The 14,513-nt window shown below is 38.2% G+C and overlaps 2 protein-coding genes across 5 annotated transcripts in view; one reads left to right on the top strand and one right to left on the bottom strand.

Moving 5' to 3' along the window:
- Positions 1 to 2,736, top strand: part of TBCE (tubulin folding cofactor E) — a 79,231-nt gene extending 76,495 nt beyond the window's left edge. The window contains exons 16-17 of the mRNA XM_036754522.1: positions 2,245 to 2,336; positions 2,505 to 2,736. Coding sequence (XP_036610417.1) covers positions 2,245 to 2,336; positions 2,505 to 2,597 — 185 coding nt within the window. The 3' untranslated portion in view covers positions 2,598 to 2,736. The remainder of the gene's footprint in view (positions 1 to 2,244; positions 2,337 to 2,504) is intronic.
- B3GALNT2 (beta-1,3-N-acetylgalactosaminyltransferase 2) overlaps positions 1,304 to 14,513 on the bottom strand; it is a 34,494-nt gene continuing 21,284 nt past the window's right edge. Inside the window, exons 7-12 of one of the 4 annotated variants that reach the window (XM_036754523.1) lie at positions 13,152 to 13,230; positions 8,171 to 8,354; positions 6,147 to 6,272; positions 5,391 to 5,550; positions 4,621 to 4,677; positions 1,304 to 4,055 (exon numbers count right to left, since the gene is read on the bottom strand). In XM_036754523.1, the coding sequence (XP_036610418.1) occupies positions 3,921 to 4,055; positions 4,621 to 4,677; positions 5,391 to 5,550; positions 6,147 to 6,272; positions 8,171 to 8,354; positions 13,152 to 13,230 (741 nt within the window). In that variant the 3' untranslated portion in view covers positions 1,304 to 3,920. The remainder of the gene's footprint in view (positions 4,056 to 4,620; positions 4,678 to 5,390; positions 5,551 to 6,146; positions 6,273 to 8,170; positions 8,355 to 13,151; positions 13,231 to 14,513) is intronic. The other 3 variants (XM_036754524.1, XM_036754525.1, XM_036754526.1) reach the window with 3 other exon arrangements.

Below are 14,513 nucleotides of genomic sequence, written 5' to 3'. Positions count from 1 at the left end.
AGGATAGCATCTGACTTTCAATTTGCTTTGCTCTGATCTCACATCTTCAGCTTTCTGCTGAAGGAAGGAAATGTAGTTAGTGTGACATTAATGATTATTAATCCCCTTTCTAGGTGCTTACTAAATATTCCTTTAACACATTCTAGAATTTTGCCAGGAATCGAAGTCAGGCTCACTGGTCTATGGTTTACATCTGACTGTTCCTTTTTGAAAAGTGGGAAAGAGTTTTTATCCTTTTCTAGTTCTGAGGGTCCTCTTCATTATCTTTCTAAGATTAATGACAGTGGCTAAGTAATTGAATCTGCCACTTTTTAGTTCCTTTGGCCTGACAAATTCACTATGGGCAACTTGATGCTTTCTCACGTTCTCATTTTTATCTTGAATTCTATCTCCTTACTAACCGTTCTCATTCTGTCCTTTCCAGCCCAAAGTGCTATATTTGCAGAGAAAAAAACAGAACGAATAGTTGAATAGTTATGCCTTTTCACCATCTATTGTTGTCCTTGCCCTATCCATTCTTGGCTTGTTTTCCCTCCAACATAGGCTTTTAAAACAATTTGTCAGAGGTTTGTCTGAAAGGGATTATATAGGCTGTGCTTAATTATAATTTAATTTGTATCCATCTGAGGTGCCATTAACAGAAGTGGCTATTAATTCTGACATTTCTAGCAACAGTGTTTCTAAAGAGATGATAGCATGTATATGTTACACTCAAAGAAGATCTGTGATTTTGGTGATTTGGAAGTTCTCTCCAAAGACATAGGTTATTGGCCCTCTTACGTGACTCTTGTCTATTCCTTCCTTCACTAAAGAGGCATAGAAGGGAGAGGAGCCTTTTCATTTTCAGGAGGGCACTCACTAGTGGAAGTGGCTAGCTGCCGTCATACCTTGCTTTATGACATGACCAGCCTTGTCTTTCCTTCCTAGCACACTTCTTGATGACATCTTTTACTCCTGCTTTAATTTCCTCACTGCTTAGATGTTGGATGCTGTGTTAGCCATAACATCCTGCTCTGATCCCTCTTTGGGATGTGAAGGTGATTCTTGAGGGTTATACTGAAAAAGCTTTGATTGCAGATGGCCTGAGCAAGAGATTAAGTCCACTATGTAAGGAGCAGGTCTGTTAAGAGAGAGGTTCATCCCTGGGAGCTTACTTTCTTGATGAGAAATTTTTTTTTTTTGCTATGGCAGCTGATATATATGAATAATATACAACTTTGGTTGAGTTTATTCCTGGTAATAAAAGATGGAAATCTAATCAGTTACATGGCTGAATACAGTACGTTAGAAAAGAAAGGGCTAATTTTTTTATTCTAAAATAAAGATCACATTTATTATCACAAGTTGCATAAAAACACAGACAGCTTTTACAAAAATGATTTTGATAGAAAAATATTTGAGTTTAAGTACATTGTGATATTGCAGGAAAACCACACACTCTATTGCTGTGCCTCCAGCTAAAGCTTCAAAGAAACTAAACATTTCATAATCAAGATACCCATTATTTACCATAACCTATCTTTGGAAGTAAGTTCATTGTGTTTTCTTAACAAGCCAAATCATTTACTCATTCAAGTTAAATTCCAGGGCTGTGCGGTCCCTTGGTGTCATTGATATAGCACGTTAGTGAATAGTAGAATCAGAGCTGGACAGATCTTAGGGATCATCTAGTCCAACCCCCTCATTTTACAGATGAGGAAACTGAGGCCCAGAGGAGAAACTATATGCCCAGAAGAGCTGGGTCTAGAACCCAGGTCCTCTGATTTGCTGGCAAACGTTCTTTTCCTTCCGTCAGCTGGACATGAAAAACAAACCAAAGGATGTTGATGATTTCAGGCATTCCTTCCTCTGTGCTGAGAATTACACCAGGTGGGGAACAGTTTAAAATAGTATAATCAATGGACAGAATGAAAACTCATCATCAAAGGTCACTTAGGTCAAAACATTGGCTCAATGCGTCCTGTGTACCCCACCAACTGTACTGAAGATTATGGAGCAGTAACGTGATGATCTACATAACAGATGAGCTTTTCAACATTAATCAGTTATTTGGGGAACCTAATACAACTAAAGAACATACAGACATCAAGCCAACTTGGTGCTCAAAAAGTTAAGCAAAAACACATGCTTACATTACTGTTAATTTAGGAATAATCTCAGTTTTTTTTTAATAAATAGGTGCAGCTGGTTTTATAATTAGCTGTCAGTTTTAAAAGAAATAATTTCTTTTCTTCTACTTGACAGAGTCCATGACAATTCAGAAGGTGAAAGGCTTACTGTCTCGTCTACTCAAAGTTCCACGATCAGAACTCAAATTGTCCTACGAAAGCCCTAAAGTAAGTAGATTCAGCAAGACCCATAATCAAGTTTAGTCCTTCATTGTAGATTACAATATATTTGACCAAAGGACATGAGGATTTTGAACGCAACTGACTTTAGTGTCATGAAGAGAATACACTTTGCAGATTTATCTCACACCTTTTAAAACTTTTTTCCAATTTTAGATGGAAGGCAGAGAAATTGAACTAGAGAATGACCAACAGCCATTACAGTTTTACTCTGTTGAAAATGGAGACTGTATATTAGTACGATGGTAAAATTAACTTATGACTATTCAGTGTGACTGAGGCCAAGAAATCAACGATGTAAAGGATTTGTCAAACCACATTTTAGTGGAAGAAAAGATTGTTTCTAGCATTTGTATAATAGCTCTAATAAATACTTTGTGGCTATTTACTGGTTTTTGTTTGTATATTTATTCTTGTACTTTATACTTATTTCTTCATAGTAACAACTTTACATAGAAAACCTAAATGTTAAGACTATTTTGACTAAAGTTGTTTGAAAAAATTCTGTCTAAATAGACTTTAGTGTGAATACTTACTGATACCATGTAATTATGATTTACAACTAAGGAAAAGGCCACTGAAAATGGGGGAGGCACATATTCCACTATTTTGCTAATTAAATTAATGCTGCTATATCCCTTCTGTTGTACCATTTTTAGGGCACTGAAAAAAGTCATGCTTTTTATTTGGGTTTGAGCCTAGGCATAAGTTGAGAGAGTGTCATCTTCATGGAAAGTTTGAATATGACTGAAATTCAGCTTTAGATATTGCCTCAATTTTAGGTAAATATTAGGCCTGAGGTAAGCCATTATGATATAAATACTCCCAGGAAATAGAAAAGTGAGGTTAGTTCTTTTAGGGCACCAACTTATTCTTTAGAAAATTACTTCCCCATTATCACCAAAACCCTGAGGAGTACTGTACTTTTGACTGATTTGGAAGATTTTCCTTAATAGGGACACTTTATAGCCCTTATCAACAGAAGCTGACCAAATTAGCACCCAATACTGTATGCCTGTTGAAATACATAGGCTATAAACTTGGGTAACTAGTAATATGATAAACCAAGGGTCCCAAACTGGGCAAACTCCCCTCTCCAGCTACCTGCTAGATCTGTACTCACTGTTTAGTAACCATAAGGAATGACTTGCCAGCACTTCATTCCCAGAAGCAGGCAAGCTAAATTCCCTAATGACAAACAGACTGTTTCCCCTTAGAACTCCCACTTGGATTGCTGCTTTACCAGTTACAAATGATTTCAGCAATTAGCCAAGTCACAGCCCTAAGTGACAGACAGATTATTAAACTGTAAGTAACTAAGTTTTTTTTTTTAAATAAAAGGACTTTTTTTCCTTTATAATATGGTATTTTTAAAATTGCTTAGACATAAAAAGTTAATTTTTCAGCCTATGCTAATTTTTAAAAGGGGAACTTCTATGCAAATATCAAGAAATATTCCATCAGTCATAGGTGACAGCACCAACATAATGCCCCTTGAAAGAAATCTGGTTCCGCAGCATAACCTTCATATTTTCTTCACTCCAGGTCTTCAGAGCCAGGTTTAAATGATCATCATCTTGCCTCACACTTACAAGGATCCCCACATGCTTCCTTCAGCCTCCACAGTTCTCTGAGTTCTTGTGGAGAATACTGAGGGGAAGAGAGCATCCCAGTTTCACAAGTCTTCTCACACAACCAAAGACTATCCTGTTTGTGGAAATTAGAGATATATATACCAGGTCACTGAGACAGATGAAGTTTTAAAACAGAGCTGTAACATACTCAGTACAGATACTGATGTTCTACCAAAGCAGAAGCTTCAATTTTGCTTTCATAGTAGTTGGGAATACATAGTCATTAAATGGGTAGAATCTTCAGAAGATGTAAAAGGGGTAAAAAAGAACTGAAAAAGGGAAATAGGGCTCGAGACAATTAAAGATGCGATGAGTTTAAGAGGGTTCTGGAAGAAAACCTGGAAACTAAAAGTTGGGATAGTGGATAATTACTAGTTCTCATACTAAGTAAAATGAAAACTATCTTTTTGTGCAGCCTACCTAATTTAAGAAAAACTATGTGTAAAAAAAATTTATATTCCAAATCAGTAGATGCAGAACTAGAATTTAGGAGACAGACTAGGATATTATATCTCCATGACAGTTTTTAGGGAAAAAAAGTTATCATCCTTAAATTACAGAGGAGGAAAATGATAGAGAAGTTCAGGGAACTGCCCATGACAGATACGAAACACTTGTACCCTCCCAGATTTGCTCACCTGGTATCTCTTAGGCCCTATAGCTGCCATCCAAATGCCCATGCTCACATCTTCACCCTGCAATGTGCCCACAAACATCAGGTTCATGTTTTGTGGAAATAATGAATTTGAGGTCAAAACCACGTGATACACATTCTTTTGGAGAGTTTATTTCCAATTTCTAGCTCTTTGGTATGAAATCCTAGATCTCATTATTACAGAATGGCTAGGAAGATTAGCATTCATACTTTCCAACATATCAGAGTGTAACGAATCTTCAACTTCCACAACAGCGGCCTTGAGAACAAAACAAAATAATTTTTACTCTACTGAGTGATCAATCACAATGTCGAAACCCAGAAACAAGTAAAGGCCCCTTTTAATAACCTCCATTCCAAGGAACAGCGAACTTCAGTTCAATTCTGATAGTCTACTGGGACTACATCTGTAAATACAGGTTGAAAATATAAATAGGTGCAAGAAAGATTTAGGTAAATTTATGGATACTACTAAAGCCATGCCAGGATTATTAGGAAATATCCTTAACCTCTTGAGGTCAATCCACTAAGAAAGACTAATACCACCAGCTTACATTTATACAGGGCTTTACTCAAGTGTACTTTGATTGACTTACTCAAGGTCAGGGGGCTGTAAGTGGCAGGACTGATTAGGTGTCCAGTATTCCTACACTCCTTGGTGTCACTGCCAAGGACAGCAGACTACACTGGATAAAAGTCAGTTTAAACCATTCTTAAGTTTATCATGCTCTTGACTAACAAATTCTGGCTTACCTGATATGTCTTTAGTCTTTCCGAGTTGCTTGCTAGCCAGTGGACAATATCTTTGGAGATAACATAACCTGACCCACATGCAAAGGCAGGATAAGCAGGACTGGGGTACTCTAATTCTTGCCACTTTCCTGTCCGGTCAACTGCCCAATTCAATCTGAAGCTTAGACCAAAATAATCACTTCAGTTTTTTGTGCTTGCTGGATAGACAAACCAACACTTATCACACTTCTTTCTCCATTTACCACCTCAACCCCCAAACTACTATGGATAAAGACAGAGGGATGAGAGAATTCTCTCTAGTATCAACAAAATCATAATTAAGCAGAGAGCTCTTTAAGGAGAAACACGTATACTTTCTTTGTTCCTCTCTCTCTTCTACTTATACACACGTAAGTCATTTATATATGCAGTGTTGTTAGACTTAAGTTTTCTAATAGGAAAAAAAGTCAGAAGGCCCCCCTGTATGCCAAGTTCCTCAGTTTATGAACCTGAAATTGACATCTTGGCAGGGGGAGGGAGAGTAGTGTTAGTCATCTCTATTAGCAAAAATAATTTGTCCAAAATTGCTTTTCTCTTCCCACCAGGCAGTAAAATATAGAAGCCTGTTATGTTTTCTTCCTAAATTACCACTAGGAGACTAATAAGGTAATTAAATTTCACAACCACATTTTCTTGTGAAAATAACACTACACATTTCACTTCAAAGTAATTACATCCAATTACTTGAAAATCAGTAGGCTAAAAAGTTTTACTCACTTTCCCCACCAAGAATTTGGTCTGTCCAGGTTTTTGTGGGCAATCCTATTAAACACAGCTTCTAAATCTATGTAACAGTCATCATCTGTCTTCAGCAACAAATCAAAGCTAGTTGTGTCCACAGTCCTGGTGCCAAAATACACACACACACATACACACACACGAAAATCAGTGACAATCTATATGGAACACAGCAACAAGATAATATGACAAGAAGAACAGAACAGAGAAGACTTGATGGAGACTTGAATACTTCTTAATTATTTCACAGTGAAAAATCTCATAATCCTATTAATAGGAAGTAGGAGGCTGAATTTTTAAAAAATGAGAGGGAAGTTCTACCAGCTGTAGGATGGTTTGATTGATATACCAGTTCTGCCCCAAATTTATAGTTATATGAATGCTAGTGATTATAAATTTACTATTGATACTAACTACTGAAAGAGATCTACATTGTATATTTGATATAAGGGTAAATGAATAAAGAAATGTCACCTATAAGGCGAACTCAAATTATGAGGTAACTGCTCGATTAGCAGTTAGCTAAAAGGATCTCGTAGTTTAAATACACACAAGATTCAAATTTTGTCCAGGTAATAAGTCTGAGAGGCCTTTAAAATATTATTTTAAATCAACCCCCCGCCCCAAGCCAATCCCTTTCAAAGTTATATATTGATGCCAGAATTATAGATTAATGATAATGTTTTAAAAATTTTTAAGTAAATTTTCTTCAATAATATATTTTAAAATCTACATTGTACTTTTATATTTTCAAAATACTGTAGTGTGACTGTTCTACAAATCCTGAAACTTCAAACAGTAATGTCATACTTAATGGCTCCTACAAATTAAAATATCTGATAGCTCCTAACTACATGCAGAGTAAGGAACTAATGCGAAGAACACTCAATTCCTGGGCCTTGCAACTGCCTAACTTTGCGCACACCCATTCCTCAGATTCCCCACACTTAGTCATATCCAAGTCCTTGGCTCATTAGTAACTCTGAAAAATTACCTTCTATTGCTGTAACTCTACAGTATCTTCAGACACCTATAGATTTGTAACCATCTTTGATTACCAAACCAAACTACCACACTTGTACAAAATTTGTGTTTAGGTCAGATAGTAAGCATCTAAAGTCCTATGGAACTGGAAAAGTTAAGGGAAAGAGGAAAAAATTGGGGACTCAATGAGGACAGAAGGAATAAAAGCTTAGGATTAGGGTTTTAGGAAATTAAAGAGTTGGTTGGGATTTGAATACCAGTCACGGATCCACACACATAAATAGTCATATGGCTTATCACATATACACGCATAGGTAGTGAACAACAGATTTGTATTTCGTACCAATGGTTATATTAGAGTAAGCATCAGCTGACTAAGGAATCCTAAGCACAGGAATAACAAATGATTTCAAGACAACACTGGTAAGTACTGAAGGTTATTAACATGACTGGGCTGTAAAGAACATTCAATCTAAATCTGGAATATTTTAATGTTGGAGGGATAGAGAATTAAGATAATTCATGACAGTGAAGACAAATAGATCCTCTGACTTTAAATCCAGTGCTTCCCCCCCCATCCACTAAGAAGGCAAGGAAGTACAAAGAAAGAAAGACAGGCACTCTCTGGGGCAAATTTAGGGTTGTGAGTAGAAAAATAATTCACTGTTTCAAAGTAGACATATAGACAACTAAAATATGACCCCCTTTTAATTTCACTGCTTTTCGTTTGAGGGATGCAAACTGTTGTTTGCCTCACTATCTTCCTGACTCATCTGTGTTGGTGAGGATATCCTCAAAACTATATTAACTTTTGCTTTATTAATTTCTAGTAATTTAATCCCTGATCTGCTGCCTTGAGTAATTGACAGCATTCTGGAACAGCGACCCTTAACAAAAACTGAGGCAAAACTGGCTTCTATCCCAGATGTCCAGGGTGTCGCTTTCTGGGAACAGGTAAGGTTTTTCTACACAACGAGACAAGTCAGATGAAGCCCCGCCGCAAAGCTTTGATAACCTACCACCTGTAGAAGTTCAGTAGTTTTGCAGGAACATTGCGGTAGGTGTCAACAATGTCCACAAAGACAACGTCGTCAAAGGTGCTGCTTTCTTTCTTCAGTAAGGCGTCCTCCTTATGGAGGTTACTGATGTGATCAACAAACCTTCCTGGGCGAGTCTGAAGACTCTGTAAAAGGGTATCACCTTCTGAAAAGGAAGGATGACAAAAGTGGGAGAGACGTATTACAAAAGCTGATGAGTAAGTAGTAATATGGCTCATTTATATATAGTATTATAGTTTAACAATAGCTAGCAGCTCCTACTATGTGCCGGGCACTGCGCTAAATGCTTTTCATTTAGTATCTCATCTGCTTCTCACAATAACCCTGCAAGGTAGGTGCTAGTATGATCCCCATTTTATAGTTGAGGAAATGGAGGTTAAGTGGTTTGCGCAGGGTGTTGCAACAATCTGCTGGCAACTGCTGAAGGGGTGTAAGACCCAGCAACAACCAGCACACAGAAAGCTGCAAGCCCAGGTTCTTTTGATCTGCTTTACTAAGGAAAGCAACGTTAAAGGGTTAACAATCTTACTTTAAATCCAGTATACAAATATCATCCACTTAGTTCAGGGGAAAAAGCCAGCACCCTGAACTTCAGAGCAAATACAAACAAATTACAAACATCAACAGGCAGACCTTGTCTGATTCAAATCTCAATGCATAGTTACTAGAGTTTAACAAAGTCCAAATGTCCAGGTTTACAAGCTGGAGGGCTCTTAACTACAGCTACCCAGAGTCTCCACTTCAACGCGCCTCCAAGAATGAGAGCCCCCTGCAAATAGCTCTGCTCTTTTTATATGCTCTTTAGCCATCAATCAAACGTCATCTGAGCGACCAAAACTTAGGCTCCTACTATTGGCTCTGGTCTTAGCACCTCCCCTTAGGACCCTGAGGGCTTCATGCCCACATAGGCTTAGCAACTAGTATAGGGGTTTGGGCCTGGGGCTTAGCACCTAGTAAGACTCAAAGACACTTAATCATTTTAAAACAGTAAGAAAGTCCCACCTTAACTGATATTACACAGGGTCACACAGCTAGTTAAGTGCCTGAGGCTGAATTTGAATCCAGCTTTTCCTGACTCTATTCCCATCAATCTAACCACTTCTGCAACCTACTTGTCCATTACAAAGTACTTTTCTCAAAATAACCCGTGAGGTAGGTACTACTCCTACTTTACTAAAGAGGAAACTGAAGCTTACGAAGTATATGAGTGTGAGTGTGTCTGTGTGTGTATGATATGTCTCTATATATGTGGACACGCACAACTCATACAGCTATATTATTTAGCTTGAAGTCTTCCTCACTTCAAGTTCAGTCACCAACTTAGAGGGGTAATTCTCCACCCCTAGTTCTCTATACCTCAGACTCTTACCAATGGTCTCATGGCATATCAAGAAACTAAAAAAAAATCATGAAGTTAATTTTGTTTTCAATTCATGGAAGCAGCGTCAAATACTAGCAAGAGCACTAGTCTAAGAGTCAGAAAGTTTGGATTCTGGACCTCAATTTCCTTGTCTACTAAAATGAGGAAGCTGAATTAAATCTGTAATTCTACAACCACTGCATTTAACTCTGATTAGAATGTGAATGTGGACTATGCAAGTTTTTAGGAGGGAAGAGAAAAGTTATAAGAAACTAAAGTCACAATAGAGATATTAAAACTCCAAAAACTCAAAGTGAGTTTAGAGGGGGTGTTTAAAAAAAAAGTTCTTCCATTCTAAATTCCTTTTAGCCCTGTATGACACATCTATCTTGAGCTTATTGTCAAGCATGGCATAAAATGTCAGTCTAAACCTAATTAGTGCCAAACTATTTTCCAGTTTTCCCAACAACTCTCATCAAATGGGGGTACTTCCCCCAGTAATTTATGTACTTAAGTTTATCCAACACTGGGGATATTTTCAATCGCCCCGATTGATTGGTGTACCGTTAAATCTGTAAATCAGTTTCCATAGTATTGTTATTTTAATTATTTTGATATAATCCAACCACGAGCATTGGTTATTTCTCCAATTATTTGTTTCCCTTACTTACTTTCACTAAATCTGTGGCTCACTTTGCACAATACAGATGTGCTGGAAAAACTAAGTGTTATTACAAATCCAACGCATTTGGGTAGACTGCTATTCCTAGGAAACTGATGGTGAATAATTCTGTAAACTAAACAACTTCCTCCCATCCAGGATAAATACAGTGTTACATAGCCTGCTTCCTTAAAACAGTATTTGCCTCCTGGTGTTTTATGGAACTCAGATGCTCTATAGGAAAAGAATGGGAACAGGAAGGTTATAGAAGAAAATTTTGATGCTAGTGATCATATTCTGGGGATAAGAAGAGAGAAGCCTCTCTCTCTCTGAGTTTGAGGAAGGAAGGCAATGAAGTTGGGGTGAGGCAATCAGGGATAGGATGACAATGGTCTCACAGTTCTGGTTGCATCATCATATGCTAGGTGAGCAGCGAGTGAGTGTGTTGCCATGGCTGCCAGGAAGTCCTGCCACAAAAGATACTAAAGTGAGACAAAGAGGGATGATGATTGTAAGTAAGGCAAAAGTCTTGCCATAAGCCACAGACTTGACTGTAACCCAACTTGGCAGAAATGACTTGCAGTAAGACTGGAATAGGAGAGCAGATGTCCTGAGAATATCAACAGCAGCCAAAAGTCGCTGGAAAGAGAGATATGTGCAGTATTAGATTAACCCTTCTCCTGTTTCTTAAAGTGCTGTGGTCTGGGCAGAATTGTTTCTGCTCCAAGACCTGCAAATCCCAAACGCAAAAAGGCTTCACATCCTCGAACTATAAAAGCCCGTAGAGCAATTTTTTTCATTATAAAAATAAATCAATTTCCCTCTGTTTTCTTTCAAAATTCTGTTCTCCCTTTATCCTGTGGGTTTTCCATACTGATGGATCAGCATTTATAGGGTTGAATCAATATAATTCAAGGCCAGATATCCTGTTGCAAAACTGTTTTGGGGAAAATGACAAAGCAAGGCAAATCCTGCAATAGCCTACTGTTATATTATGCTAGTAAAACAAAATTTAATGTGGACCTCACTGGTTTATCTGCTTTATCATCACTACATAAACTGGTATTCATCCCTTCACCTTAATGCCCGAGTTATTTTACTCTTCAAAGAAAAGTTCCTCAGTGGGTAAAATATAACTAAAAAAAATTTTCCCCTCCATGATAACAGCAGATAAGTCCCTTGTGTGCAACAGAGCTGAATGCCAGGAGTCAAGGGCAAAGAGTAACAGGATTCCTGTAAAGACAAATCAGCCAGATCTCCTGTAAAAATGTTCTTTCTCTCCCCTCCCCCACTAAATAAATGAAATAGAACTAAAATTTTAAAACAAAGTGATAAAATAAAGGAGAAAGCAACAGGCTAAGGAGGAGTCTGGGCAAGTACATATCTTCATATAGTTCGAGAGGACAGTGAAAAGGACAAATGAATCTTTGTTCAGATGCATTCTTATACAGATAAAAAAGACCTGGAGCTTCCATATTCCAAAAGTTGGGTCACTGGGGAGACACTTCAGAGATTCTCTCAACAATAATCTCAGAAGACCTGAAAGCTCTTTTTACCCAAACAGGTGTGTCAGTGCCCTCAGAAAGGAAGCTGCTACAGACAGGGAAGTAGAGTCCCAAATTTTAGGACTGCACAGGAGGACCTTGAACTTTTTTTCTACCCATGTGTCCCTTCAGTGGCAAGTGCTTTAGGAAAACTCTTCAACTTCCCCAGTTTTACTCCAAAGCTGATTCAGCCAACCTCTTCTGGATGAGCCAAGTAAGTGGGCTCCTTCCCTCCTTAGCAGTGTTGTCTATTGGAAAGAACACCAGGCTGGGATTAGGGGCCCAAATCTTAGATCCAGCTTTATTAGATGTAATACATGGGGAAATTTTTTAACCACTCAATTCACTCATGTAACACAGGGACCATTATACTTGCTCCAATCTATTTCCCCATGGGGACACTGTGGAGGTAACATGAGAAGCTTTGAGAATAAAGGTAAAACCCCTCCGTAAAAGCTTATTAGATAGGTCTGTATACACCATGCTTCATTTCATGTTGCCCAATACATAGGCAACTACTCACAATGAAAGCCTAGTAGCATGAAAGGCCTCTACAACATGGGTGTTAGTTCCAAACTTGTCAACAGCAGTAAAATGGAGTTCTACTGTACTTCACCTCACAAGTCTATCTCTGATCTTTTATAGTCATTGGCAAAACAATGATCCCCCTACTCCAAGAACTCTTCGGAAGGGATTGTACCAATTGGAAGGGATGTATGTTGTATTTGTCTTAGAGACCTAGAGAACTGTGGCATCACCAAGTAGTCCTTGCTTCATCAATGGCTTTCAGTTCTGAATACATTTACTGGCAGTATCTTTTTTCTTAGCCATCACTGAGAGGATACAGGTGGATGAACACTAATCCCTTTAAAAACAAAAAACAAAAATCCCAAATACAGACCTCACAAAATTTGACCAAAAATTTCTTCCAAATAATGTCTTAGAGAAACTTTTGGGCTGATACTCTTGGCCCCTGAGCTCTTTAAAGGATGGTTCTGAAACTTGTAATCTACATTGCAGGAAGAGAAGAAAAGACTTAAAGAGGTAAAAGTGGGAGGTGCCTAAGCCTCACTGTTCCACTGTCCTAATCCAAGGGCAAGAGATGAGATATGGCCCAAGTCCCCTTAAAAGCACATCAGAAGAGCAGCAGTTTTTCATCCATTGATTGCCTTTCCACCAACTAGCACAGGAGATACTCAAGTCTATAAAACGCTGTCCTATCTCATCCCTGCTGAAGAGATAAGCCACTGGCAAGGATATAATCATCCCCACAAGGTTTCTCACTTCTCTTTAAAAACTACTTTTTTAACTTTAGGTGGCCTGAGTTAGCCGCCAGAAGTTCAGTGGGTGTTTTCATTTGTTTAGCCTGTAACTTACCTTGAATTGTATAAATAAAGCCTCCTGCTACTCCCTCTACACCTTCCATGAATTCATAAGGCAATGCTCCCTCACCAGCCTAGAAAAAGAATGAAGACAAGAATGAAACACTCAGCATGTTTCATTATAATGAATTATCCATATTTTAAAAGTATTTGGCAAAAACCAGAATGTTTCTTCAGAGCAAATATTTAAGTTCACGAAACACCAAGATGAATTAATATCACCATGACACACTGTTTCTTCATCTAATTTGTGATAGTACTGCAGGTATCCTAAGTCTCCTTTTGGATCCTCAGGGCCAGCTTATACAGAATTATAGTGTCTTGTGTTTGCTATTGCCAAAGTCCAAAACTGAATGCCATTTTAGCTTCCACCCCTCAACATCTCTTTTGTGTTTTCAGCAACTTCAGACTTTTGTTTTCTCTTAAATGAGCTAGAATAGAAGACATGTTCATAGTTCAGACTCAACGCTCAGTGCCAGTGTTGTTGAAACACAGCTCTAAGTGCAATCATTAACATGACACGACATTAAAAAATACTGATCAATAAGCCCCCAGACATCCTCTCTACCCAGTATACATATAGCAACTACCCTTAACATTGTGGCTTTAACTACTCTACCCCTGATCAATGCCACGATTCATTCTGAACCATTTATTTCATGCCAGTATGGTTTCTGCTAACGCTTCCAAAACAGGTCTCCCTAAGACCCCTTCCTTGTGTTGGTAGAGTACCTCTCACCTACTCTCAGCCTGCCACACTGCCATCTCTGTAGTCATCCATCTTTCCAACAGCTCTTTTGTGCAAGCAATGTTGCCAGAAACAATGCCTTAGAGCTGGCCTACTGCCAGTATTCAGTGGGACTGTTGGTAACCTTCTCCTACCGCAAAAATGCTAAGGAAGACTGATCGCCGAAGAAACGTCTTGAGAAGATTGATATTAAGACATTCAAATTTTGCAGCCACAAGAATAGCTGAATTCACTGACTACAAAAAAAAAATGTATAGGGCTTGTTGGCCAGACTATTTTTGAAAGGGCACACTGACTCAAGGATTCAGCTTTCTACATCTTCAATTACTGATGGAGCATGGGAAAAATGCCCTGCTAAGGTAGCAGAATTCAGGGATACATGGTATAAATCTTTGGCCAAAGGACGATTTTCCCTAAAATAAGGAACTGGGTTCAAATTCTATTTCTGATACTTACTAGCTGTGTGACTTTGGGTAAGGCACTTAACTTCAACTGCATTTGGAAAACTCTTAGGATTTCTGGTCTTTCCTTTGGCTAAGTCATACATCATCTGGATATCTGCATATTTTAAAGCTTTCTTGATTTATCATTCACTCCCTAAAATTCTGT

Source organism: Trichosurus vulpecula, chromosome 4, assembly GCF_011100635.1.
Source record: "Trichosurus vulpecula isolate mTriVul1 chromosome 4, mTriVul1.pri, whole genome shotgun sequence".
Lineage (NCBI taxonomy): Eukaryota > Metazoa > Chordata > Mammalia > Diprotodontia > Phalangeridae > Trichosurus > Trichosurus vulpecula.
This window is presented reverse-complemented; position numbering and strand designations above follow the sequence as displayed.